The 26304-nt window shown below is 37.6% G+C and overlaps 1 protein-coding gene across 3 annotated transcripts in view; it reads right to left on the bottom strand.

The window, feature by feature from the left end:
- Positions 1–25300, bottom strand: part of LOC144642671 (transforming acidic coiled-coil-containing protein 3-like) — a 26451-nt gene extending 1151 nt beyond the window's left edge. Inside the window, exons 1-20 of one of the 3 annotated variants that reach the window (XM_078501695.1) lie at positions 25276–25300; positions 25048–25186; positions 23497–23658; positions 23331–23371; positions 22627–22859; positions 21082–21417; positions 20005–20063; positions 17527–17599; positions 16497–16548; positions 15648–15798; positions 14432–14566; positions 5111–5179; positions 3883–3951; positions 3046–3134; positions 2804–2847; positions 2128–2195; positions 1532–1624; positions 1050–1156; positions 769–889; positions 1–367 (exon numbers count right to left, since the gene is read on the bottom strand). The exon at positions 1–367 is cut by the window's left edge and continues 1151 nt beyond it. In XM_078501695.1, the coding sequence (XP_078357821.1) occupies positions 299–367; positions 769–889; positions 1050–1156; positions 1532–1624; positions 2128–2195; positions 2804–2847; positions 3046–3134; positions 3883–3951; positions 5111–5179; positions 14432–14566; positions 15648–15798; positions 16497–16548; positions 17527–17599; positions 20005–20063; positions 21082–21417; positions 22627–22837 (1746 nt within the window). In that variant the 5' untranslated portion in view covers positions 22838–22859; positions 23331–23371; positions 23497–23658; positions 25048–25186; positions 25276–25300 and the 3' untranslated portion in view covers positions 1–298. The other 2 variants (XM_078501694.1, XM_078501692.1) reach the window with 2 other exon arrangements.
- Positions 25301–26304: the final 1004 nt, after the last annotated feature.

Genomic DNA, 26304 nt, shown 5'->3' on the forward strand with positions numbered 1-26304 from the left:
TAAGAGCTGAAGCCGGCCTTAAATATCTTACATGTAACTATATTAACAGTCTTAAACAAGACGAGCGATAATTACGGTCCATAATTATGCCTTAACGAACAGCAGTGAGAACTCGAAACTCTCGTGTCGACGAATATATCAACTTCACATATAATGTTTCTCGCCCGCACAGCCTCTCCGCCCGGAAACATAACTACAATATAATACACATCTTCACGACTCTCCGTGTAGAAATTAAGGTGAACCGGGGGAGGAGGTGTGCAGGCCGGGAGTACAAAACCACTTGTTTGTGATGCTATTACCGTTGACCTCCCATTTTGTTGATAAGCTCGTCGCATATCGCTGTAAGCTCGGCATTTTCTGATACCTGAGTATAAAAACAAGATAGAACATCAATAAATGTTTTCTGAACTCTGTAAATTTGATATCGTTACCGGTACTTATCGTTTGGGAAAGGACTAGGCGATTTAAATAAGAAAAATGAAAGAATTACTAACGCGGTTTATTTTGTGTGTGTGTGCAGCGCTGTAGAAACGTATAGTTTACTGGTGTGTGACTTACATTGGTTTTAAAATTTGATTGGACAACCGACAGGAAAACCAACATAAAACATGCCAATCAATCGGCGTTACGTTGCGGTTGTCTGCCCTCTGATTGGCTGTCAAAGGGTGACAAGTTAGGTAACCCAACAAAAAGATGTCACGGTAATAAAAAAGTTTAGCAAGGAGTACGTTACAACAACAAAGCGTTACAAAAAGCACAACGCACCTTCTGTTGTAGACTCATTTCTAAACTGGCTGATTTTGTTTGCTCTTTCTTGAGTGCTGCTTTCATTACAGTTATCTCTGATTCGTTGGATTTCCGTACTCGAGCAATCTCGATATTTGCGCTAGAAAACAAAAGACAATACACATGGAAAAAAATTAGTACTCAAAATTAGTTCGAGCGAATCTCGGAGGCAACTAAAACAGGAGCGTAGCCAAACAAAAGGACAATAGCTCTCTAAATTCAGCTATAATAATATGATAATCTGTACGTAAAATGCAAACCTCTCCATTTTTTCTTCGGCGTGTTTCTTCAACATACGGTATTTTTCTTCCGATCTTTTGAGTTTTTCTTGGTAGTCGCTTGTTGCCTTCTTTAGTATTTCTTCGTTCTATAACAAGAAAGGACAATTTAGAAATCTACAACGCACAAAAAATTGCAAGTTGCTGAGAAGGTGCCGCGCGTTGGCAGTTTTTTTGCAACGCGCCCGCTTTACATTATAACCTTGTGAGCGAAGGACATTTTCACAAAATTGCATCTGTAAGTTGCAAAAGACATGCCATACGCAGCAACTTGTCTCGCAACGTTGCGAAAAGTAAAAGATAGTTCTAGTTTTCTAGCAACTTGCAACGCAACTTTATATTGCATTGCAGGTTGCAGGTTGTTTTTTTTTTATTTATTTTTTTGGGGGGGGAGGGGGCACCAAGTTGTAAGAAAAACTTAAACGCAGCTTTTCAGCAATTCACTACAAGAAACGACTCATTACCTTTTTAAAGTTCTCCACTACACCTTTAAGTTTCTCGTATCTTCTGTGAAGGTCTGAAAAAGCCGTCTCCACCGCAGTCAAGTCAGCTTGCAGCTGTAAATGATAAAACAAGATTGATTGATTGATTGATTGATTGATTGTCTTTGATTGTTATTTTTATGTGTTATACCTGTAAACTAGCTGGCGAGCTGTCTTGGCCCTTCAAATGTACTTAACACTAATAATTAGCCTTGTTCAGGCGTGTTCAGACGTTCCAGCTTTAGTACATGCCTCACGCAGTCGGCGAGAAGTTAATACACCTAATTGAAGAGACGTTGACCCTGTGAAAAGCATAAACCATGAACGATACGACCGAATGGGATTCTGGGTAGATAGCATTGGTAAGCTTAGTAATATTCCTTTTATTGACAATCAAGATTTTTTCTTTCTTTGAGAGCCTCAAGAGCAAGATTTATGCAAACTGTCTTATTATCATGTTTATTCTGTCACAGACAAAGATTACTTTTTCCGATTTCCCAGTAAACATTTGGGTCGCATCGTTCATGGCTTACGCCTTTCATGGGTCAACGATTCTTCAAAGGTATATACAACATTACCTGATCTCTTTCTTTCGCTACTTCTGAAGTCGAATGGTTATGCTGGTCCTGTGATTTCTGACTTTTTTCTGTCAGGAAAAAGGTTACATGTAAGAAATAGCGTCAACTACAAAAGCACCAACAGCTGATACTAAGACGGAAAAAATGATTTTTTCCCCCAAACATTTTAACATGTTTTTAATGGTTTCCTATTTCGTGCCCAATCAAAAGCCAAACGGAGAAATGTGCCGGTTAGTTTGTAGTGCAGGCGTTTTTATTGGCGACAAGAACGCTCAGAATTTCTTCGTGAAATGGATTACCGGCATCTTGGAATTTGAGAAAGGGGACGATTGGGGAGAGCAAGAACTTGCGACCAAGGGGGTGATCATAACGCCCCACCCCCTCCCCGCCCACTTTCTCCAAAGCTAGCATCGTGCGTACCTCACGCGTCCTCAGAAAACACAGGCTACGTTCCGCCCGCTTGACGTACAAGCACAAAGGGCTCCCCTTTCGTGCCTTAGCCTTCACTTCTTCGGAGCAAACTGTAGTCTTCTTACAATCTTCATGCCACCTTCCACTTAAGATTTAAGAAAAAGCTGAAACTCGCGTTCACTCGTGTTCGGATACAAAGGATAAAATAAACTTGGGTACTACTGATTTTTACTCGAGCCATGCTAAATATCCAATGCACAGTTACCTATCATGTCTGCGATGGTCTTCTCGTATTCTTGCATCACAACCCTGAAAACATTGACAACTGTTATTAAGGTGTACTCTTAAAATGATTTTCAATATTTAGTAAAATAAACTTTAACATAATAGGCAGGCTCATAACTAGGTAGGCAGGCAGGCAGGTTGGTAGGCAGGAAGCCCACTTTTTAAGCCATCCTCACGACCATGAACGATTATTATTAAACTGCGTGTGTTCTCGCCATCTACCTTAATTCTCCTGTTTCTCTCTTAAGCTGTTGATTCCTTTCATTCAGTTCTTTACTTTCCATGTCACGAATTGTAGCCTCCTCTTGCATCTGAATGAGAAAAACAAAAATAAATTATAACCAGGACTCATTTAGGACTTATTTGTAAAGCACCTTTCACGATCAATATACCGGATATTGCTAAGCAACACGAAGTTTGTTTATGACGTCATTATGACGTGAAAACTTTCGGATTTTTCGCTCCGGCTTTCACAAAAATTTACCTGTTGTTGGTATCGCTGTTTTAGCCATTATGAAATGATGCTAACAACGTGATGAGGCACGAAGTTTGTTTTGGATGATGCGTACAATTATATGAACTTGGGTCAGGGCCGTAACTTGCAAGAGGCAAGACGAAGCACTTGCCTTGTCTAGATTTTGACCCAAAGTTAAAAACAAAAAGTAATTCGTTGGTAAAATAATCCCAAGTTGAACAATATTGATTTTCTCAAAAAATACCTTATGAAAAACGTTGAAGAAAGAGTTCAGAGAGCTTTTAGATTTCAAAATTTTCTGGAGGGCATGCCCCAGAACTCTTGCCACATCTATGGCAAAGGTTTGGTTACGGCCCTTCTTGGATCTAGTGCTACGGTTTACTAACTGAAATCACCATTTGAAACCAGATTCAGAGACCAATCTCAACGATCCAGCTCTGTTTGAGAATCGTTGGTCTATGGATCCATTAAAATGAGTGGGAAAATCAAACTTTTGGACGAAAAAAAAAACACTATTTTACTGGTTAAAAGGGTTCTCCTTTAGTTAAAGCTCTTTGTAATATTAGGTGGTGGCGGTGACGTACCTGCAGACGCAAAGCATCTGTCTCTTTTCTCACTGCCGCGGCAAACTCTTCCTTACTACCAAACAGCGCCTAGCAACGGGATGGACGTGAACATGAGAGAAATATAGATTACTTTTGGCAAAATTGAACTTCCTCGCTGACATATCTCATTTTAAATGTTACATTTTGTTTCATTTTGTTTAGAAATGTGCAGTTAAATGTGAACGTGCGCTGAGTTCAGAATCAAAATTTTTCAGCTCAATGGGTTTACCATCATATTTACTTAGGTAAAGAGCTCCGCTCGCGCGCGGGAGCTCTGCTAAAAAGAGATTCTTATAAAATAGAGTGTAGCTTCTTTGGTCCCATCACGGAAATTTTTTCCCGCGAAGATTAAGTGACGAGTTAAAAGAGCGTCTGCATAGAAGGCTATTGCTAACAAAGCTCACAAAGCAGGGTGAGACAAAAATAAAAAAGGCAGCTTGCCCTTCGGGCAAGCTGTTATTTTATCTTACTAGCCCAAAGCTCTGAGAAGCTAGCCCGAAGGTAATTTGCATAATTAATTATATGCAAATTTAAAATTGTTCTTCCTTTGGAGACAATAAATACATAAATATTCAAAAAGAAAAAGAAAATAATCTTACCACAAGAATTAAAACAAACACATAACGATTTTGTGGCAACTAACTTTGTAGCTTTATGTAGAGGATTGCAAATATGAAGGATCCTGAAGGATACATTTCAAGAGACATACTTCATATGCATACATGACGTACCCAATGCCTGCAATGCATTTCGGGGCGTTTTCAAAAACGGTCAGCCATTTGCAAGTTTTACGAAGTGATGGAGTACTTTACGGCAAAGCAATACCATGGATTGGAGAACTATGACTTCTTTTCTTATTGTGAATGCTTTAGAAGCAAAGATCTTCCAATATAATTTTCTGGAAAGACACAATTCCTCAGAAAATGGCCGTTACTCATCTTAACAGAGAGAAATATAGTCGCCACGTTCAAGTTTGGCGACTATAAACCAGGAGTTTTTGTCTCCAAGGATGCAGTGAGTCACATTTTGTCTGATGCACATTTATTTCTGAAGGTTGTCATAAAAAAAAACAATGTTTCTTGCCCGTGTGTTGCTTGCCCGTCGGGCAACCCGTCATCAGAATACGCTAGCCCGACGGATAATTCCACTAGCCCCGGGCTATCGGACAGCACTTTTGTCGCGCCCTGCAAAGACAACATTTCTTTACCTGTTTGCGGACAGCTTCCGTCTCTCTCCTGACGGCTTCATCTAAATCCTCCTTGCTATACAACAGCGCCTAAAAAGTCAAAGAAAAAGAAGCATCAAACAAAATGTAGCAAAAACCTCTGAGCTATGGAAATTGAATGCCTGTCGATAAGTACATCCAGTTTCATCTGGTATTTTTTAACACGTGATAAGCGTTTTCTCGCTCGCTCAGCATATAAACAAGTTCTTTAATCGGGAAGTGGGTGATAACCCGAGCTTGTTCATAGGCTTCACCCCGATTCACTGTTCCGCTGTGGGCTACCAGAAGTATTCACGGTACACAAATTCGCATTAGAAATACTAACCATTGTGACTATTCACACAGTGTTCTCCTTATCAGGCCGTAACCGGTAAAATTTACCGCTTGTAACACGACTCTTTACCGCCTAGAATCGCTAAGATATCTTGTAAATTCAACAGGTAAATAACAAAGTAACACCACTCGTTTCACTTTCGTAGTCATGATTGAAAATATAAACAAATTTGTGCTAGTATTCAATATTCTTTATTTCCCTTCGCTTTCCGAATCTCTGAGGGCTGGTATCGAAGAAAGAGCAAGTTTTGCTGGTCTTTCTTACTTCGCGGCAAGTGCACATCTGTTGTTGCACAGTTTCCACGATCGATTCTACAATGAAGCGGCAGCAATCCTTGCTGTCCTTTCACTTTGTCCATTGAAAATAAAAACAATCACAAAGGCAAAGAGGAAAAAATAATTCCAGAAGTGAGAGTTCAGTTTTCAAAAACATGCAAAATGCAGAAAATAGTTGATTGCTTGGTTGACCGAAGCTGACGCGTGTTGAAGACAAAGGCAGCTTTTGATGTCAAATTCTTCTCATAAGTTCGTAAGTGTTTAAAACAAAATCCAGATGACAGGTTAAAAGAAGCACTCAGAATACAACTTTGTAACAACGCTGTCGTGAATGCTGAGTATTCGAAGCAAAGAAAAAAAGAGCTGCAGCAATTCGTAGCAAAGAGGAAACAGGACCGCCGATTTTTTAAGTAGTACGTCATGTAAGCGACAGCAAATGTATCTCCTTAAAACAACAGAAGATTTTATGCAATTTTTCTTAGGCTGTATAGCAGGCGAAAGAGGTCTGCAAGGCCATAATAAAGTTGTCATGAAATAAAATTCGACCAGCATTTGGACAACATTCTGTTTCATGTAGGTAAACTAGAAAACGGCTGGGATTTACCGGAATTTCTTTACCGGTTTAAGAGCACAGGTTTCCTACGGTCAAACATATGTCGGTAAGAGTCCTTAAATGGATTTCGCTCATACTCTTGCCATGGATAGGTCTTAATAGGAAATAAATCACAGTATACTTTGTTTGGCTAAATATCGATTTGTTTTCGAGAAAATCGATAATTCTAAAATCCAGCAAAATTGACGCTTTCGGAGCTCAAAATTTATGCCGAGTTTGTTAGCTTCGCGTCGAAAAATAAAGCACTCTGGAAGAAAAATACCTATTTAATATCGAAGAATAACATCAAATTAGTACGTCGAAAGCAATTTCTGCTCTTAAAGTCCTTTTATTTACAAAATATAATTAAGTTTATTCGACACACTTTTGATTTAATTCAAAATAGGTCAAACTTATCGCTTTATTTAAGTATGAGCGAAGCGAAATAAATGGCCGAAAATTTGATACTAGGCAGATAAATGATTGTTCTTTTCGATACTAAAAGGATTTCCTAGGGAAATGATTTGGTGCGATGCTTTCAGATCTCAAAGTTGCTTAAAATTCGTTAATTTAACCGACCGTGACATTGTTGATCTTATCAACATTATGTAAACAATCCACGCAAAGGTTAATTTTCCCCATGTGAACTTCAACTGAGTAAAATAAAAACATAGACTTGCTTACCGTGGTGTTCGCTGATACATTGTAAATCCTGTTTTCCTCATTTACGACAAAACCTAAGCCCTCGGCGAAGCTGTTATCCTATTTTCTTGACGCGCCATTTGTAACTGATTTCCACGTCTTGAAGTGACAGTTCTTTTCCATGCATTCTTGAAAACAGTCCAGTCTTAACTGATCAGTGTAAACAGGAATACGAAGTACTTTGCTTTAAATCAACTTAAAGCTTAGCAGCAGTGGTAGATAAATCGATACGACCGGCGAAGCTTCGTTTCGAAAACCGCCATTTGAGATTTGTCGGCCCAATTGTCCTGCGGTATGCAGATAATTAATTCACACTTGAGTAACTTCCGGCACATGAAATCGACAACCACCGTGACCAGAAAGCACCCTGCTTTTTGGTGTATTGGTTGAGGCATCATTATTATTTAACATAAGCTCTCAATGAAAATTTTTTGGGCTGAACTTGTAATTAAGTTTCACTTCAGTAAGCCACCGTTCGAGAGAGTTGTTAAATGGTTGCATGAAAGCGCTTTTAACTTCCGGGTCGAAAGTTCTTCTGTTGCGTTGCTTCGCTTTGCTGCATATTTTTTATCCAGTTCTTACCCTTGTTCAAATTCTTGATTAGGCTAAGGCAAAACAGTTGTAGAGTCAACTCTCCCTTATTGAAGATCTCTATAAGACGGACACCTGGTGTTGGTCCTGTCCTTGCCGTTTTTTTATAATCACCTTAATTCTCAATTCAATAGGCGAACTTTATTAGGAAGGAGTTGTCGAAGCTGGGGTATTCCCCCAAAACGGCTCTGTGCCGTCCAATGAGGTCGTGGTTTTGGGTTCCCGATCTAGAACGGGATTTTCAATATCAGACGATATCTAGAACGAGATATGGTATTTTGAACACACAAAAGTTCCAAAATATCAGCAGCCAAAACGGGGTGACGTGTTTCTAGAACGCGGTATCTTTTGAATGCAAGTTCTTTCTAACTAAATACCAGAGGCCCTTCCAATTACGCTGGTAAAAAGGGAATGTTATGCTTCTAACAATGCTTGTTTTTTGTCCGATATAATGCTCAACTGTAATTATGCTCATTTTTTGTGTACAGCCAACTCTCTCTGAAACGGGTACCTTCGGGACCGGCTCCAACTAGATTTAGATTTTTTAGATTAGATTTTTTATTATTTCACACTATTTACAACTCAGTTCGGATTTTAACGTCGTTTCAAATTTTCCACTGAAGAAGGGACAAGAATTTGAACAAGGGTAAGAACTGGATAAAAAATATGAAACAAAGCGAAGCAACGCAACAGAAGAACTTTCCACCCGGATTTCATGCAACCATTTAACAACTCTCTCGAACGGTGGCTAACTGAAGTGAAACTTTATTACAAGTTCAGCTTAAAAGTTTTTCATTGAGAGCTTATGTTAAAATGATAAAAATAGTGCCTCGACCAATATTTCGAAAAGGAGGGTGCTATCTAACCTGCGATCAGGCGTTATTTTTCTCGCGGTGGGGAGGTAAGCCTGATCGCTAGGCATAAATAGATTGTGCTCGGCAACTTTTGAGCAACTTTTAGCGTTTTGAGCAACTTTCTGTAGTACCATCACCCTAGGGCATCTTTTGCCTTTCTTGGCAACTTTTGAGCAACAAATGGACATAAAACCGATCCAAACCATAAAAGGTCGTTTCATTTCAAAGGATTTTTATCTTTTTTTAACTTTTTTTTTATCTTATTTTTATTATTTTTTATTATTTTTTTTATTTTTTATCTACTATTGAAGTTATGTTGAGTTTAAAGAGTATATTGATTACAAAAAAAGTACTTATATTTCTCATATTAAAACGGATTTTTGGCCTCTTTTAATGATTGATAGAATATTTAATGAAAATGTTTTAATGACAACAAACAAACAAACACGTTTTGAGTATTTATCTAAAACAAAATGACTCTAGAGAGCAACTTTTCTAAATTTTGGTGGCAACTTTTTGATATTTGAGCAACTTTAGAGCAACTTTTGGGTATATTGTGAAGCAACTTTTCCTGAATTTACTAGCACAATCTATTCATGCCTACTGATCGCAGGTTAGGTGCTATCTGGTCACGGTGGTTGTCGATTTCATGTGACACCTGTTTTGCCTTGACCTAATTAAGAACTCGGACAAAGGCAAGAACAAAAAAAAACTATAAAGCGAAGCAACGCAACAGAAGAAACTTAGACCCGGGAGTTAAAAGCGCTGTCATGCAACTATTTAGCAACTTTCACAAACGGTGGCTACCTGAAGTGAAACTTAATTACATGTTCAGCCCAAAAAATTTTCATTTAGAGCTTATATTAATATAGCAATAGTATGGTGCCTCAACCAATACTATACCAAAACGCAGGGTGCTATTGGTCACGGCGGTTGTCGATTTCATGTGCCGGAAGTTACGCAATGTGAAATAAATTATCTGCACACCGCAGGGCCTCAAAATCTCAAATAGCAGTTTTCGAAAAGAAGATTTGCCGGCCGAATCGATTTATCAACCACTGCTGCTGTCCGGAACGTTTCGGTCCGATTTTCGGATAGGATATGTCTTCTGTTTACACGGATAGGATAGGCCTTCTGTTTACACGGGGCCGTTCTGGAACCGGTGCGGGGCGGAACCAAAACTGGACCTGCTATTTTGCAGGTCAAGTTATGGAACCGTTCCGGACCGGTTTCAGAACCGTCCTGTGTAAACACATGGATCGGTGCCAAACGCTTCCGTGTAAACAGAGGCCGATCCGGTCCGGTCCAGTTCGGAACGGCTCCGGTCCGGTCCCGTGTAAACGTAGCCTAGCTGGTTAGAGTATAAAAATGACTGAAAAAACGGCAAGGACAGGACCAACACCAGGTGTCCGTCTTATAGAGATCTTCAATAAGGGAGAGTTGACTCTACAACTGTTTTGCCTTAGCCTAATCAAGAATTTGAACAAGGGTAAGAACTGGATAAAAAATATGCAGCAAAGCGAAGCAACGCAACAGAAGAACTTTCGACCCGGAAGTTAAAAGCGCTTTCATGCAACCATTTAACAACTCTCTCGAACGGTGGCTTACTGAAGTGAAACTTAATTACAAGTTCAGCCCAAAAAATTTTCATTGAGAGCTTATGTTAAATAATAATGATGCCTCAACCAATACACCAAAAAGCAGGGTGCTTTCTGGTCACGGTGGTTGTCGATTTCATGTGCCGGAAGTTACTCAAGTGTGAATTAATTATCTGCATACCGCAGGACAATTGGGCCGACAAATCTCAAATGGCGGTTTTCGAAACGAAGCTTCGCCGGTCGTATCGATTTATCTACCACTGCTGCTAAGCTTTAAGTTGATTTAAAGCAAAGTACTTCGTATTCCTGTTTACACTGATCAGTTAAGACTGGACTGTTTTCAAGAATGCATGGAAAAGAACTGTCACTTCAAGACGTGGAAATCAGTTACAAATGGCGCGTCAAGAAAATAGGATAACAGCTTCGCCGAGGGCTTAGGTTTTGTCGTAAATGAGGAAAACAGGATTTACAATGTATCAGCGAACACCACGGTAAGCAAGTCTATGTTTTTATTTTACTCAGTTGAAGTTCACATGGGGAAAATTAACCTTTGCGTGGATTGTTTACATAATGTTGACAAGATCAACAATGTCACGGTCGGTTAAATTAACGCATTTTAAGCAACTTTGAGATCTGAAAGCATCGCACCAAATCATTTCCCTAGGAAATCCTTTTAGTATCGAAAAGAACAATCATTTATCTGTCTAGTATCAAATTTTCGGCCATTTATTTCGCTTTGCTCATACTTAAATAAAGCGATAAGTTTGACCTATTTTGAATTAAATCAAAAGTGTGTCGAATAAACTTAATTATATTTTGTAAATAAAAGGACTTTAAGAGCAGAAATTGCTTTCGACGTACTAATTTGATGTTATTCTTCGATATTAAATAGGTATTTTTCTTCCAGAGTGCTTTATTTTTCGACGCGAAGCTAACAAACTCGGCATAAATTTTGAGCTCCGAAAGCGTCAATTTTGCTGGATTTTAGAATTATCGATTTTCTCGAAAATAAATCGATATTTAGCCAAACAAAGTATACTGTGATTTATTTCCTATTAAGGCCTACCCATGGTAAGAGAATGAGCGAAATCCATAACAGGGCTCTTGCCAAGAATTTTCATTTTTGTTTGAAATTTGTGCTTATGTCCTCTTAAAAAGTTTTCTTACCTGCTGTGCTGAAAACTAGGGAGAACTGAACCCTGTTCACATCAAGGAAACTTTGCGCGTGAGAATCTGAAGGTTTTCACACGGAACACGACTGTCGATGCTACGATGTATCTGGCCTTCAATTCACGGAATAAAAAGAAGTATGAACTCTAACTATTGAAGACAAAAAAAGATGAAACAAAAATTTCTATACAATTTCGAACTGATCGAAGTTTGAAGAAACTTGCTTTGCGTTTTCAAATTTGCATCAATTCCTTTCTCGCAATCGTTAGCCATTTTCTTTCAATCCCGAATTCCTTCGTCTTTGTATACTTCACACTCCGGTTGTTCAAAGGCTGCAAAACGTTATCCACCGGATAACTTACTATCCACTGGATAGCATGTTTGTTTTGTTAACATCTATTCATTGGATAATGGTTTATCCGGTGGATAGCGTTACCCACCCTTGAACAACGGGCCCAGATTCGCTGAATCGCTCCCGTGTGGACCTTGCAAGAACACGAACATAGCTGTTGCATTTGGTCAAAATAAGATTTGTCATTGTCACTTTAATAATTCTGATAACCCTTAAGCCATGGCCAAACGGTAACGCAAGTGGACGCAAGTAGTTGCAAGTTCAACTTGCGTACGGACTTGCGTTGGGTGGCCAAACGGACACGCAAGTTTAGTCGCAAGTGCACGCAAGTTTGCACAAAGTCATTTTAAATGCTACGAGATGCAATTCAGTATTTGAAGTAAACTGCAAAAAAATGCGTCGACTTGCGATGGGTGGCCAAACGGTGAAAAAATTGCGTTAACTTAAGTGCAAATTTGATCTCAACCAAAGTGAACGCAAGTCAATGCAAGTGTACGCAAGCCCTGGCCAAACAGAAACGCTAGTGGACGCAAGTTTTCAACTTGCGTCCACTAGCGTTGCCGTTTGGCCAGGGCTTAATAGGTGGTGGCAAACAAGGACACATTGTTGCTCACGACGTTTCTTGAGAGGGCAGACGAGCGATACACAAAACAAATGTTTTGTTTCTAAGCTGTGAAAGCCGGGAAACATTTGACAAAAATGATATCAGAACCATTTGTTTTGTCTCGGACATGAATTTTGTGTCCGCGACAAATGTTGCGCGCGCGGGCAAACGGGAAAAAACATTTGTGTCCGCAACAATGTGTCCTTTGCCACCCCCTCTGCGGAATTAATCTTATGGAATACGTTAGTTGAATTTAAAAAAAATGTAGTCTACGGTTATAACAAATTCCGAGATAGATTTACAAGTCTAAGTGCAAGAAATCAAGAGCAAACTGAAGCCAACATTTTAGAATAAAGCCAACAGAAGTTCTACGAGTGGCAAACCCGGTTCAAAAAATTCCGTTCTCCCGAATCACGTTCCCGAGTGTTTGACAAAATTATTGTGCCGTTAAAAATCCTTTATTTCACAGAAACATTGCAGAAGACAAAACCACAGAACAACGGTCGGCTAACCTCTTTTTTCACTGCGTGTTCATGTAAAGGGTGCCCCAAACAACCAAATGCCTTGAATAAACTCCACAAATACATGATCTTTGTCCTGTGCTCTTTGATCCGGCCAGTGATCACGTAATAAACAAAGGAGAAAACCGCTTCGGGAAAAACCCACACATCCAAGTCGGCGAGGCCATTTAGTCCAACAAAAAAGATTGGTATTTTAAAAGCGACTCCACAGATCTTTATGGGTCAAGGATTACTTCTCAAACTGACATTTTAAGCCCCGTTGCTAAAAAGATCGACAATAGCGCTATTTTTATTTATAACGCGATTTGAAAGCCGCTATCCACCCGTTGTATTTTAAGAAAGTTTTCGCGCGCTTATGTTTTCCAAATAAAGCCATTACCCACATAAGATGCCTTATATGACAGGTCGCTCGGCATACTGACCAATGGGAAGCCACCGTTTTCCCGGTAAGTATCCTTATAAGGGAAACGATGCAATGTTTATGTTTTCAAAAACACCAGTCACCTCGCTAACAGTTCATTAATATTAAATGACCGCAGAATCACTTAGGGAAGAATCCGCAAGCCATCTGTTAAATGATTCGTTTTGACAGCGAATAAGTCATAACAAAGGCCCGAACAAAAAAAAAAACATTTATCACGAAAGATTTTGTATACCACTTTCGTGTTATTGCGAATTTATTCTGCACGATAAATTACACAGGTTAATTTTTTTTCCAGTTTAATTTCAAAAACAATCGCTAAAATGGCTCTCTTGCAAAGTTTAAATCAAACAAATCGCAATTTTGGAATTCATATTTCAAGATGCGAAAATGAAATTCGAAATTCTCACATTCAAAACACCACTAAAATAACCAAGGCCGTATAGAAGTATTCATATTTGATCAAAATAGTGTTAGATTTAAATCCATCTTGTCAAGAAGTCTTAATTTCGAACTGATTTTCAAAGTAAATAAATGGAAACTGATTTAAAATTCCTCCTCTCGAAGCAAAGAGGTTTACATGCAAAATTATTGTCTGAAGCGAATCCAAAACATTTTTTTTACATTTAAAAAAAAGTTCATTCTTCGCTTTTTCCTAACAAAAAATGCCTACAACGAAAAATTATACAGCGAAAGTACACCAGAAAAAAGAAAAGAAATGTTATTGTGCAAATCGAAACCCTTCTAAGTTTGAAGCCCTTTAAATTCCGTCCATCGATGAATGGAAAATTTATTCAACGCTGAATGAAAATGTTACAGCATTCATCCAGTTTCGAAAATAATACTATTGTGGAATATTGTGGAATTTAACAGCGAGAAACTCATGAATACTTCAGTTTCTAAGGACTCGGCAAACGACGAAAATCAAAGAGCGAAAACATCGTCTACAACTACATTACAAGATAACACCAGAGCGAAATATTTAGTTTTCGCTGTCTCAGCAAGCACAACACATGTACGAGAATATTTGCAACTACAGCAAAACAAATTAAATATAATGTGTTCCTTATTCTGCCGGGTCTGGTTTTAAATTTCTTTTTCAAAGCCAAAATTCAAATTGCAAGCTATTTCAATTTACATTGATTGTTGCATATACCGAAAGAGAGGAAACAATATTTGGAAGTATTTTAATTCGCAAATAAACCGTTTCAGCCGACCGTACGGTCGAGAAAATATACTAAAACGCAATATTTCAAGAATAAAAAAATGTGGATTTTTTTAGTTTTTACCTTGTCGCGCGGTGGTTCTTCCTCTTTCGCCTCAATGTTGGTTAATTCTGGCACAGGCGGTGTTTCCACGGCGTTGTCGTTGTTTTCCACAATAATATTTTCTTCTTCTTCTTTTTCAATTTCGGTTTTTGTCCCCTGAAAAAGAAAAATTATACACACAATGTTTTCATCTTAACGCAGCAGGGGGTTTTTCTTTAAAGACAGTTTGGCTTCCGCTAAAGTCTGGAGGAATATGCTGTGAAGAATGACAAATTTACATAGCATTAACATTTTAAATATGCCGAAAACCCGACTCGTTTATCAAGTATTAAATGGCAATATTTTCTAGCGTGTGAAATTAGTGAAAAATCGGTACAAATTAAATAAAAGTATTAAAACACGCAGTCTTCGACAGAAGGAAAATAAACATTTATTTTTAAATTTCCAGATTAAAAGGCGAGGGAAGCGAGCAGAAATATATAAAACAAATGCGGGTCATAATTAAAATTAACTTTTGGTATCGGAATTTTTTCCTCTTTCGTTTATTTCATCAGTGGACCAACGAGTCTCAAATTATGACTGAAAAGTCCACAATATTGAAGTCATTTAATTACAAAATTAAGCGCCTTATAAACCGAATAGCATCAGCCTGAGCGGGAAGGATGTTAAATGTAAATTCCAGCCTCCCACATAATTTTTTTTCAGCTTGTCACGCATCTTTTCCTCGTTTCAACGAGGAGATTGCGTGACGGGCTAAATTCGCTAGGGCGGGGAAGCTGTCACGCAATTTGAGGCAATGATTCTAAGCTGGTCATTGAATTAACTGAAATATCTCAATAACGGCTTGAAGATGGGTACTCAGAAGAAAAAACACAGAAAAGCCAGAAGCCCAAGAAGGCACAAGATTGCATTCGTGTAAACTTTAAAAACATTTAACCGACTTTTGTCAAGTTTATCTCAGTTTGTGTGAAAATGTCATTTATATTACTCGAAACTCATTCTTGTTTGTGATGTGTCCGTGATTTTGCCAATACAAGACTGTTGCTCGGACAATTTGAACTTTTAGAGCTCTTGCGCCTTTAAAAAAGTAAATCATTTACTTTCATCACCTTCAAGTTGATACTTAGCTTTGTATATTTGGAAGTTAACCATTATATTAAAAAGAGAACTTGCAGAACTCGTAAGGACTTCTCATGCAACAGCCCTGGTCACTAGCTTAGTGTCATTTTTTTTTTACCTCTTTTATTTGGGAAGGAGAGAAATTCAGCAACTTGTCCACTCCACATGGGCTGTCTGCCTGTTCTAACAATGCGTGGTCCCTGTTGGTATGGCGCCCAGGCCTTGAACGGGGTGCAGGAGAATCCATGAATAGAAGGTTATCACCCATGCTGGTGTAACAAACAAAGGAATAAATAAGAAAAACTTGAACATCAAATTGAGTGGAATAAGAGGTTACCTTAGTGAGAGCTACAGCCATGAACACAAGTGTTGAAAAAAAAAATTAGGGGTCATGGTCCCTCGAAATTTTTAAGTGCTCGCAAAATTAGGCGTCTGCTCGGAATGCTCGCAAAACTTTAGTGGGTTCTCATTTGCTTGTGCTCGCATACTTTTACAAATGCTCGCATGCTCGGTTTTTAGTGGAGGTAGTTTTTTGAAAAGTGCTCGTTGCTTGCAAGGCAAGCTTTTGTCAATGCTTGTGCTCGCAAAGAGAGACGCTGTGCTCGCATGCTCACAAGCACCATTCAATACCCCTAATTTTTACACATATTTTGCCCCTCCCCACCCCTATGCAATGTTGACAAAAACCATCCATTCAACACATGATTATCATAGTGTTTTGCCATTTTCCAACATTGAAAGGGGGAACGGGGTGCTGAGACATACTTAACAGTTACTGCTATCAGAGTTTCATGTTTTTATGAGTTTTCCAAAACTTCTTCTGGCCCCCTTACCAATCCTTTCCTCACACCCTCCATACAAAAGAAGAAAAGAAATTTAAGCAACTCAACTGTTTCTTTTTTGTACTAAATCTTAATAGATGAAACTAATTAAATGGGTGGTGACAAAACATGTGAAGACCACTTACCTCAGTGGCTTCTGTGGAGCCATGTCTCTCACACCCATGTTGGCCTTTACTGCTGAATCAAAAAGAGACAAGGATAAGTCAGATTGTCGACTGTAGCATGAGGGTCCTTAAGGGGTAAAATGGGAACTGGGATTTGGGCAAATGTTCGTTGGGAAAAATAGGATTTGGGTCACTGGGAATGGAAAACACTGACAGAAAAACAATAGAACTGGGACTTGGATTTAAAAAAATTTAATGTGGAAAAATCAATAGGCTGGGAAATGGGACTTATACCCCCCTTCAGGACCCTCTAGCATTTTGCAAGCAATACCAGTAACCATCTCATTTTCATTTTTTGGTGATTTTCCTACTCAGTTCCTCTTACATGATCACTGCTGAAAACAAGAAAAAATGCTAGCTTTATCAAGTAAAAATATATCTATAAGCCCACATCAGGTTCACCGCGGTCAAACGTCTCAGGCAGCTTTTCTTTTTATTTTGGGGAATTACGTTCATATTGAAGTGTTAGTATGAGCAACGATCGATAAAATATTTGCTGAGTGTAAACAAATTACCATTTCCTCAGATAAACGAGTGTTTTTACTTTTTAAATGTTCCGCATCCGAACCAAAGTGCTTTGACAAAATGGCGCCAACAACTCCGCATATCGCTATTTTCAAACACGTAGAACTTTTTTAGTAAAGCTCCAAAAAACTTAGTAAATTGTCAGGATACAGGTTATGTACCAATCTTTGTACTGTGAAAATTAAAACCTTATCTTTGAAGTACTTTTCTTGTTTTTTGCATATTTCTGTCGTTTGACCGCGGTCGACACATCAGGTAGCAGCTCTCACGAGGTCTCACATTAATGGCACACTACCGTTCAACAGAACAATACAACAAACAACAAGAACAATGCCCCTAGCCCCCAAAACAATAGCAACTGCTACGCTAGAGGATCAGCAGAATTACAAGCTTTATGGGAGCTGCTTTATGTACACTATTGATAACCCCTAGCAACAGGTCAATTCATTCATTACACATCATTTACCTGGGCTCTGAGGACTTGACCCTTTGACAAGTGGATCAAACTTAACATACAAAGACTGACGGGCCAGGGCTGACTGCAAGAACAAACAGAAAAAATTAGTGAAAAAAGGAAAATTCTATTGCTGAAATTGTATGTACTGTTATAATATAACAAAACAAAACAAAAATACAGAAAAGGTTTACAGTCAAAACAGCTGAACTTGTAAATGTTGAAGTTAATAACAGAAATGTTTGTATGCAAATCAAGATATAATGCAATGCAACATCGTTGCCATGCTGTCTATGGAATACTTTGACCGTTATGATTTAACTGTCTTTGTTACCAGAATTTGCAAAGGGAAAAACTGTTTGGCAACTTTTGGGCACAGGGTCAAAATTTAGAGAAATGTCTATAAATGTTATACCTAATTTTATTATTAGTTAACCCACTTAACAATACCCTCACAAATTGCTTTCCTTTTATTTTTCTTCTACCTTTATAAGCTAAGGAATCTTGAAACGAAAATAAATAAATTCTAATATTGATAACTATTTTTATTTCTGAAATAAAGTTGATTGAAGAAACTTTAACTAGGACAAAAATCATGGTCAAAATTAATCTGATGGATCAAACACAGTCTTGTATTCTTCCATAGTTCATTTTATAAATAAAGAAAGAGAAGCCAAACACTTCACCAAAACAATCTTATTTAACAAAAGAATAACTCTTGCAAAAATTCATACATTTGTGATGCTTTGACACAAATCAGTCAGAACATTATGTAAGTCTAAAAGCACCCCAAACTAGTCTTGCTTGATATTGAAAACATTTCAAATTCAAAAATTTCTTTTCAGAGAAATCATGTTATCACAGATCACAATATATAAATTTACAGGTGTAGTATATACTTCATTCTCAGAGTTAACAGTAGAAAAAAAATCTACTATGTTTTCATTTTAACACACTTACACTAAAAACTCAAAGCTTCTATACTGAACTTACCAGTAATCTTAATTAAGAATTTCTTCATTTGTGACTAAATTTCATTGATTTGGGGTTATATTTTTCAAAGTCTAATAGTTTGTGAGGTCTGCACTATTTTTTGCTTGTTATTCATTCAGTGTTCAATGCTGACAGGTGTTTTTGTGACAGATTTATATTTAACTAGCCAATAGGCATCAGACAGGAGAAATAATTTGTTTGAGGAACACTCACAGACATAATAAATAATTCATCACCATTGTCTGACAGTGCTTTGAATTGAAGCAAAGAAACATCTTGGTCGTCTTACTGTAGGTTTTATTGGGTTGATTCAATTTGATGATTACTGAAAATTTATGACAAGATCTAACGTGCAAAAGGTGAAAAAAAATTCAGCTTACTGTTCAGCAGAGGAAAATTTTGAAGATTGAACCAAACAACAGGTACAGTGAAATGTCATGACACTTTGAACATAACTTAATTGGGTTAAGATACTAGGTTTTTGTACATTGATTAAAAAAGATAGATATTCTTCAAAAGCTTTAAATAGACCACTAAGGATAATAATTAAGGAAAAGAGACCTTACATTTATTTGAAATACAAGGCCTTAAGATTTTATTCTAATCAGAATGTACTATACCAGAATGGCAGATAAAAGCATTGCAGCATTGCTATTGCTTTTCAGGTTGATATGAAGAGCTAGTCAAATTGTTTCCCACATAATGTAATATTAATAACATTAAACATAATTATGAGTTCTTTAAACAAATACAGGGTTCTCAATAAGAAATTTCACCAGCTGTTGCTGTGTTGTTTTCACCCGTAACAGGGAACTACATGGCCAAAGGCTATGTAACTTTAATCTATTGACTGCAGTGCTTTGACAGCCGTAACACTTTCAAGCGACACTCATGACAGGTGTTACGGGTTACGGGTTCAACTGAGAACCCTGAAATAAGAGAATCACAATAAAGATCACAATACTATAGTCAACTTCAGTAAAAAAAAATCGAGAATCAAAGCATCAATCAAAGACTGTAAAAAGTGGGATTTTCTTTGTCCCACATTATTTTGTGAAAACAAAATAATTTGCACCTTTCTCAGAATAAATTTAAATTCGTTCTGCAAATTGTACAATTCCTGGAATGCATTTTGCTATGGGTTAAGTTCTAGTGAGATTACAGAGAGTTGAACACAATTTCAAGTAAGGAGTGTAATTTTTTACAATCAATATATATGTGTACGCCATTGTCATGTTATAAATAATAATGAATTTTGTGTACAATCTTACAACTGGTAATATATGTACATTGTACAGTAACTATTAATATACATGTACATTAACTGAAAATGGAAAACCAGGCCATCTAAAGAAAATACTTTCAGCTGACTATAAAGCCAATTCACAAATCTCCCAACATTAAATTCTGAATCAGTAAATCATTAAGTGTTTTATAAAATAATAAAAAAACATTTTAATTTAATAATATTATTATAAGCACTGATGAACTGCTTACCATTTCAAATTCTTTATTGCTGTTGCCACATTGCTCAAGGTAATCAAGTTCCCACATAGCTGCCGTAAAAACAGACAATAACACATGTCAGTAAATGTATTGTGCTCACTGCAGTCATTCAAATCCCATCACCCACACTACATGCCAAATGGTTTGCGCAACTTGTCTCAGCCCAGTGAAAAAGTGCCGGCAGCCAGCAATTTTGCCGCATACAGTGATTATGAAATATCAGCCGCCCTTCACAGTCAAATCGCATCCGAGCACATAGTTCATCAAAATCACATAATTCGTAGAAAATTGCACAATGTGAGCAAAGTACACAATAAATTAGTGCTTTATCTTAAGATTTAACACAGCTTAAGAAACATTATTTTTGAAGTTGATTTACCTGTCAATACGGTGATTACCTGTCAAAAACCTCTGATTTGGCTTCAAGTCCAACAACGTTATTTTGAGAAGGCAACTTCTGCTTTCAGTTTCAACTTAACCACGAAAACAGCCACACAAATTATTTTCATTGCTTTCTGTTTTCATTTTCTTTTATAATTTGTATCAAAAGTTCACAAGGCAACATGACTCAATTCAGAATGTCCCTGGGGTCCATCCGTAGGGTAAAAATAATAATTCACAGCCCAGTCAATTATTTTTGAGTATTATAGGTTCCAGAGGAGGAAAATCCCTTTTATGCAGCTCAACAAACAAAAAAGAATTAGTGCATTACTTTATAGTGTACACATACAAGCCATTCAAGATCGAAATTAATGCCAATAAGGTGAAAATAATCCAGATTTACTTCTAATATAGGTATTTATTGTTCTTTTTTGCTCTAACTCTTCAAAAAATTGTTTTTAATCCCTTACTTTCATTTTGAAATGTATTACCAAATTTTCACCCCCCTCCCCCTACCCTCTGTTTGGAAGAACAGTGCAATTTTTGGAAAGTGTCTCAACTATTTTGCAGGTGGTTGTACAATGTACATTGCATATTCTATAAATGTCTGTCTTAAAGCTTGAATATGTTTTTCAAACTTAAATTAAAATGAAAAGAAAAATTTTCACACTCTGAAAAGTTTCTTACCTTCACTGGCTGGCTTAAATGCGTCATCTCCAAACTGATCGTCCTCCTCTTGTTGAATTTCAGCATCCTTTTCAAACAAATCCTGAACTTCTTCAGACTTTTCACTGCCGACTAGTTCTTCCAGAGCATTACCATCTTGGAACTCATTTTCAAGATCAGAGGGATTGACAGAAAACAGTTCTGCCGACTTGTAAGAGCGCTCGTCACTAGTTATTTCCTTCAACAAGTTATCAGTTCTTTCATTTCCAGTTGATAGCACATCATCTTCCTCTAGATTGTCGTTTTCATGTGGAGCCAGAAGTTTGTCAATGTCTTCATTACTATCCATTAAATTATCTACAAAGCATACATAAGGTATCATTAAAGCTGTAAAATGTCAATATGTCTGGTGTTATTAAATGTGACACAACTGACCATACAAAGGGTTCTCAGTAGATTTTGGTCAGGAGGCTTGGAATTCCAAAGTTGTCCTTTGGGGCAGTTAGGGCCTGATTACATGATCTGGGCTGGCCCAGTTAGCCAGGCTGGCTCGGTTCTTGAGATGACTTCCAGCCCAGCAGAAAATGTGCCTAGCCAGCCTTTTTTAACCTTTTTGAGCAATTTGGTGCTTTAATTTCTACACTTATGCAGCTACATGAGTTGTTTTGTATCTTCATCCTATTTAGAAAGAAGAATTTTAATATTGATTTTTGTGGTCGGCAGTGTGCTTGGAAAATAAATTTTAATTAATGCTGGCCCTGTGAACACAATTACGTGGAAAATTTTATCCATGCATCGCAATACCGGGATCTTGGCTAACCAGGCTGGCCCAGTTGTCATGTAATCGCAAAATTGTTTTGATCTTCAAGTGCTTGTTTTTTGTTGCTGTTGTTTGGTTGCTGTTTTTTTTTTTTTTTTTGCATGGGTATTCCACTGTCAGGCAATTACAGTGTAAGCGGAAAAAGTTAATTACCCGACAGGGAGTGGACAGGATTTTTTTCAAGCCCTGCACACTGAAAGGCTTGTATTTCCAATCTAGCAACAGGCAGCTTCTTTTATCCCAGCTGAAGGTGGAAATCCATCTGTTGCCGTCTTCTGCTAAGAACCCTGCTTTTAAAAACAGCTATACATGAGACTCAGCAACTATCTTCAGAAGGCCAAAAATAAAAGCTAAATTGAAGCTAGCGATTTGCATTGTTTATTGCGGTTTTCAGTGATATGCGACCACTGAAATTCAATCCTCAACCAACGGTCTATGCTTTTCGCTGTCGTCAAACATCTTAGCTGTCCTCTCGGGAAACAGAAGTTTACTTCAACTAGGTCAAAAGGTCACGTTTGTCAGTTGTGATTGGTAGATATTGATCCATTTTGTTTGTTTCTGTTATTCATGGTTCATTGGCTGTCACCATAATTATTGTGATTGACAGCAGCGAAAAAACACAATCGTTAGTTGGATTTTGAATTTCAAAGTTCGCATATCACTGAAAACCGCAATAATATTGTTAACATAAACCATGCTGGAAGTACATTATGAAAAAGCTTAGATAGGTTAATCTCACTGCAAACCTTGTTCAGGTGACGTCCTTTCACTACCAATAGGTGAAAATGTACGTGGACAGTCACTGCTGTCAATTTGCAATTTTGAAAAGTCTGACATGAGTTCTACGTCAAGATCGTCCTCAGGTGCATCCAAATATGCTGCAGTCCCACCATTGATATCATCTAAGGGAGATATCTCTGGGACATTTATTTCCGGGAGGTCAGAACTTGTCGTCATATTTGCAGCAGTTGCTTGGTCCCTGTGGCATTAGCCGAGAACAAAATTGTCATGATCACGATTCAACCCACACAAATCTTAATACTAATTGATCAGCTCAAAATCTCAAAATCCTTGGCATTGAATTAAGAACATTTATTAATAAATTCTGTGAACCCTTAAGTTTCAGAATTGACGAGGTCTGATTGTAGTTCTCATGCTTCTTTCAGAACTGTTACCATCAGTGTTTAATTACCCGTTTTGCTCCACTTTTTATGACAACTTAATTCATATATTGTAATCTCTCGAGGTTAAATAACCTGCGATCAGGCTTTCTTTTTTTTTCGTGGCAGAGGGAAGGAGAAAAATAACGCCTGATCGCAGGTTAGAGGTAAAAGGGCTGTTTGAGCCTTATAACTTACTGTCCGTCTCTGTTTACATGTACATGTGGATTTTGCCCTTAATTAGGTATTTGAACTTGATTGTTTTTATCTCCCTCTATTTTTGTTCTTACCTGAAGCAGGGTAAATCAGTTATTATTTCGTCAAGCAACTCCTGCAAAAGAAAGAAAAAAATGTGCTATTAGATCTAGTGTAGAAGTTGCATCTTATGCATTGGTAAGGAGTGGTTTCCAACAAATCAGAAACAAAAAGTAAAAAATAATAATTAATAATTATCACCCTTGCTATGCCAATGTATAGTTTATGATCCTCCTTGGTCACAACCTGTGTTCTCTCTGTCCAATTTTGTTCTTCGTCAAGTTTACGAATCTCTTCCCAATCTTCGCGTAATTCAGTACTGTAAGGGATTGTGTGACGCACAGGAGAATTTTTGAAGGATACCTGTTGATACAATACATTTTGCAGCTCAGTAAATGAAGAAAACATTATGACTTCAGGCATTATGAGGATGTTATTACAGACAATGGATGAACCCTCTCAATTTAACAGATAATGTAGAAACCTCTGTTAAAACACCACTTCGTCATCACACCCTTTGCCCATCTCCTCCCAAATACAAGGAGACACCTGACATTAAAACTTGTGCCCACATCTTCTAGGTTACTGGTATCCCTGCTAAGACATGATACATACAATGAGTGAATCATGCATTGGTTTATTTTGACAATCCCGCCATCTGTTACGATTTTTCGATCATCCTCTTGTCCAGAGTTAGATGCTGATTGCAACTGAATAGCAGTTTTTTTTTCCGCAATCAAGGCTGCAAGTAACAGTTGGTCATCGGACATTGACCGACATTTGTCTGTTGTGGGCAATTTTTTGATCACAAATCATTTTACCGCAAGGATGAATAAAAATTTGTCCGTCCACAATTTTGTTTTGTCCGACCAAGATGTTGTCTTAGTAGGACGTAATTATGTCCTTTCAAGTGAAAAAAAAATTATTTGCAGCCCTGCACAATGGCAAAATATATATTACATGTAGCAACCAAGAAACCCATTCTTCTCATAGCTTTGCTAATAAATATTTGGCCATTGTGTCAGAATTGTGCAAGAAGAGCTGCTAAAATAAAAGCATGGCTCATAAATTCAAGGCAGCTTCCACGTCATTAGAGACTATTAGAAGCTGAGGAAACATCGATTAAAATCGCTACAACACTTCACTTATTGAAATTAACATGTATACATAAGCTTAATATAACTTAAAATGGATAAAAATGATAAAATATTTTTGTTTTTACGTACACTGTACAGTCCCGAATTATAACTTCAAAGCAGTATGTAATAATAAAATTTATCTATAAAAAGCTACAGTATAATTTTACTTCGTAAGAAAAATAATTTTTAATATCAGACATACCACGCCAAAAACTGGAAAAAGATCAAACATGGCCACGAATTTGTCATCGGCCGGTTGAAGGCAAAAATTTAACTTATACATTGACACAGTTAAAATCGTTCAAGAAACTCACTTTGGCTTATAGCTAAGTTGTTTGAGGACGACTTCTTACCATAAATTGGCTGTCAATTGAATCCTGCAATTTGTATCGCGGCAGTAAAAACTACTTTGCATAAAATGTGAAGATTATACGTGACCGAATGCAATTTGCCTGACTCTTGCCTGGGGTCCGATCCCAAAAGGTTATAATTACAAGCTAGTTTTACGCTAACCAAAAATTGTCTGACCTTAAATACGATGTTGTTCGCTAAAAATAAAGTTAACCTGTGTTTGTCTTCGAAAAGCAATGTTAATTACGCTTGTAAGACTTACTTTCGCCAATTTCTTTTCCAAGAGGCAGTTTCCTTTCTGAGAAGACTTCAATATCGACACGACCCTCGGCGTCTCCCCATTTTGCTGCTTTTCTGGGATGCCCTGGTTCTCCTTATCAGCTAATTCCTGACCTGGTATACTAAAATCCATTTATCATAAAACGTTATAACTTCTGAATTCTAAAACATCCAGCAAACAATAAAACAACAATAAAATTCAAAGTTTTACCATTTCGCGAACCGTTGGCCGCCTCTTTTACTGAGCCCGCGAGCACAGCGATAAGCACGCAATACTAGTAAGCATGCGTGATTCTGGGTAAAAAAAATTGAACTGGAAACTCCGGGCTGGACTTACGAAGTGGAGAAGGGGACTTATTTGTCCAATTGATTTGAAATTTTGAAACCAAAATTGTCTTGGAAAGATTTGCATTTTGAAAGCATAAAATTGTACCTCCCCCTATTTGTGACTTAATTGACCACCCCTATAACTTTTGAAACTTTTTTTTCCCTGATACGTGTGTGTTATGCAACATAACCGAAGTTAACCATTCCGGACGAAAAAGACGCGAACGTGTATTCCTTAGCTTAGAAGAAGAGCAGTGAGCTGAGATTTGTCTTGTAAGTTGCCGTGACATCCAGCTAACATGTGAAAAGAAACAGCTTCTGTGCTTCTTCGATTACCGTGTAATATTGAAAACGGTCAGGGCCGTAACCAGACCTTTGGCATGGAGGTTCTGGGGACATGCATAATATGCCTTCCAAAAAATTTGGAATTCTAGAAGCTTTGAAACTCTTTCTTGAACATTTTTCATGAGGCATTTCTTGAAAAAAATCTTGTTCAACTGGGGATTATTTTCCCAACTAAACAAATTTTGTTTTTAATTTTGGGTTAAAATCTAGACGAGGCAAGTACCTTGCCTCTTGCTAGTTAAGGCCCGCGGGGTGGCGCCCGGCGGGGGGCGGTCAAAAACCAATCTAAAGAAGCTTCTCGCACATTTTTAATATGTTTTAGTGAAATTCAGAAAAATGAAATAAACATTTTAGGGAAAAGAGTTTCATTTCGTCTCATCAACAATATACAGTGAATATAAACTATAGCGCTTATTAGCCTGATAAGCGTGATTCGCAAAGTTTAAAATAAACTCTTCGTTTTAGTTTCGTCGTGGACACATGAAATTTAATTTGCTTTAGAACTAAACAAAAGGTGTAAATTTTGTCAGACTCTTATTCTTTCAGTATTATTTGGCTTGAAACCTTC

Source organism: Oculina patagonica, chromosome 2 (assembly GCF_052425735.1).
Source record: "Oculina patagonica isolate OP01 chromosome 2, crgOcupat, whole genome shotgun sequence".
Lineage (NCBI taxonomy): Eukaryota > Metazoa > Cnidaria > Anthozoa > Scleractinia > Oculinidae > Oculina > Oculina patagonica.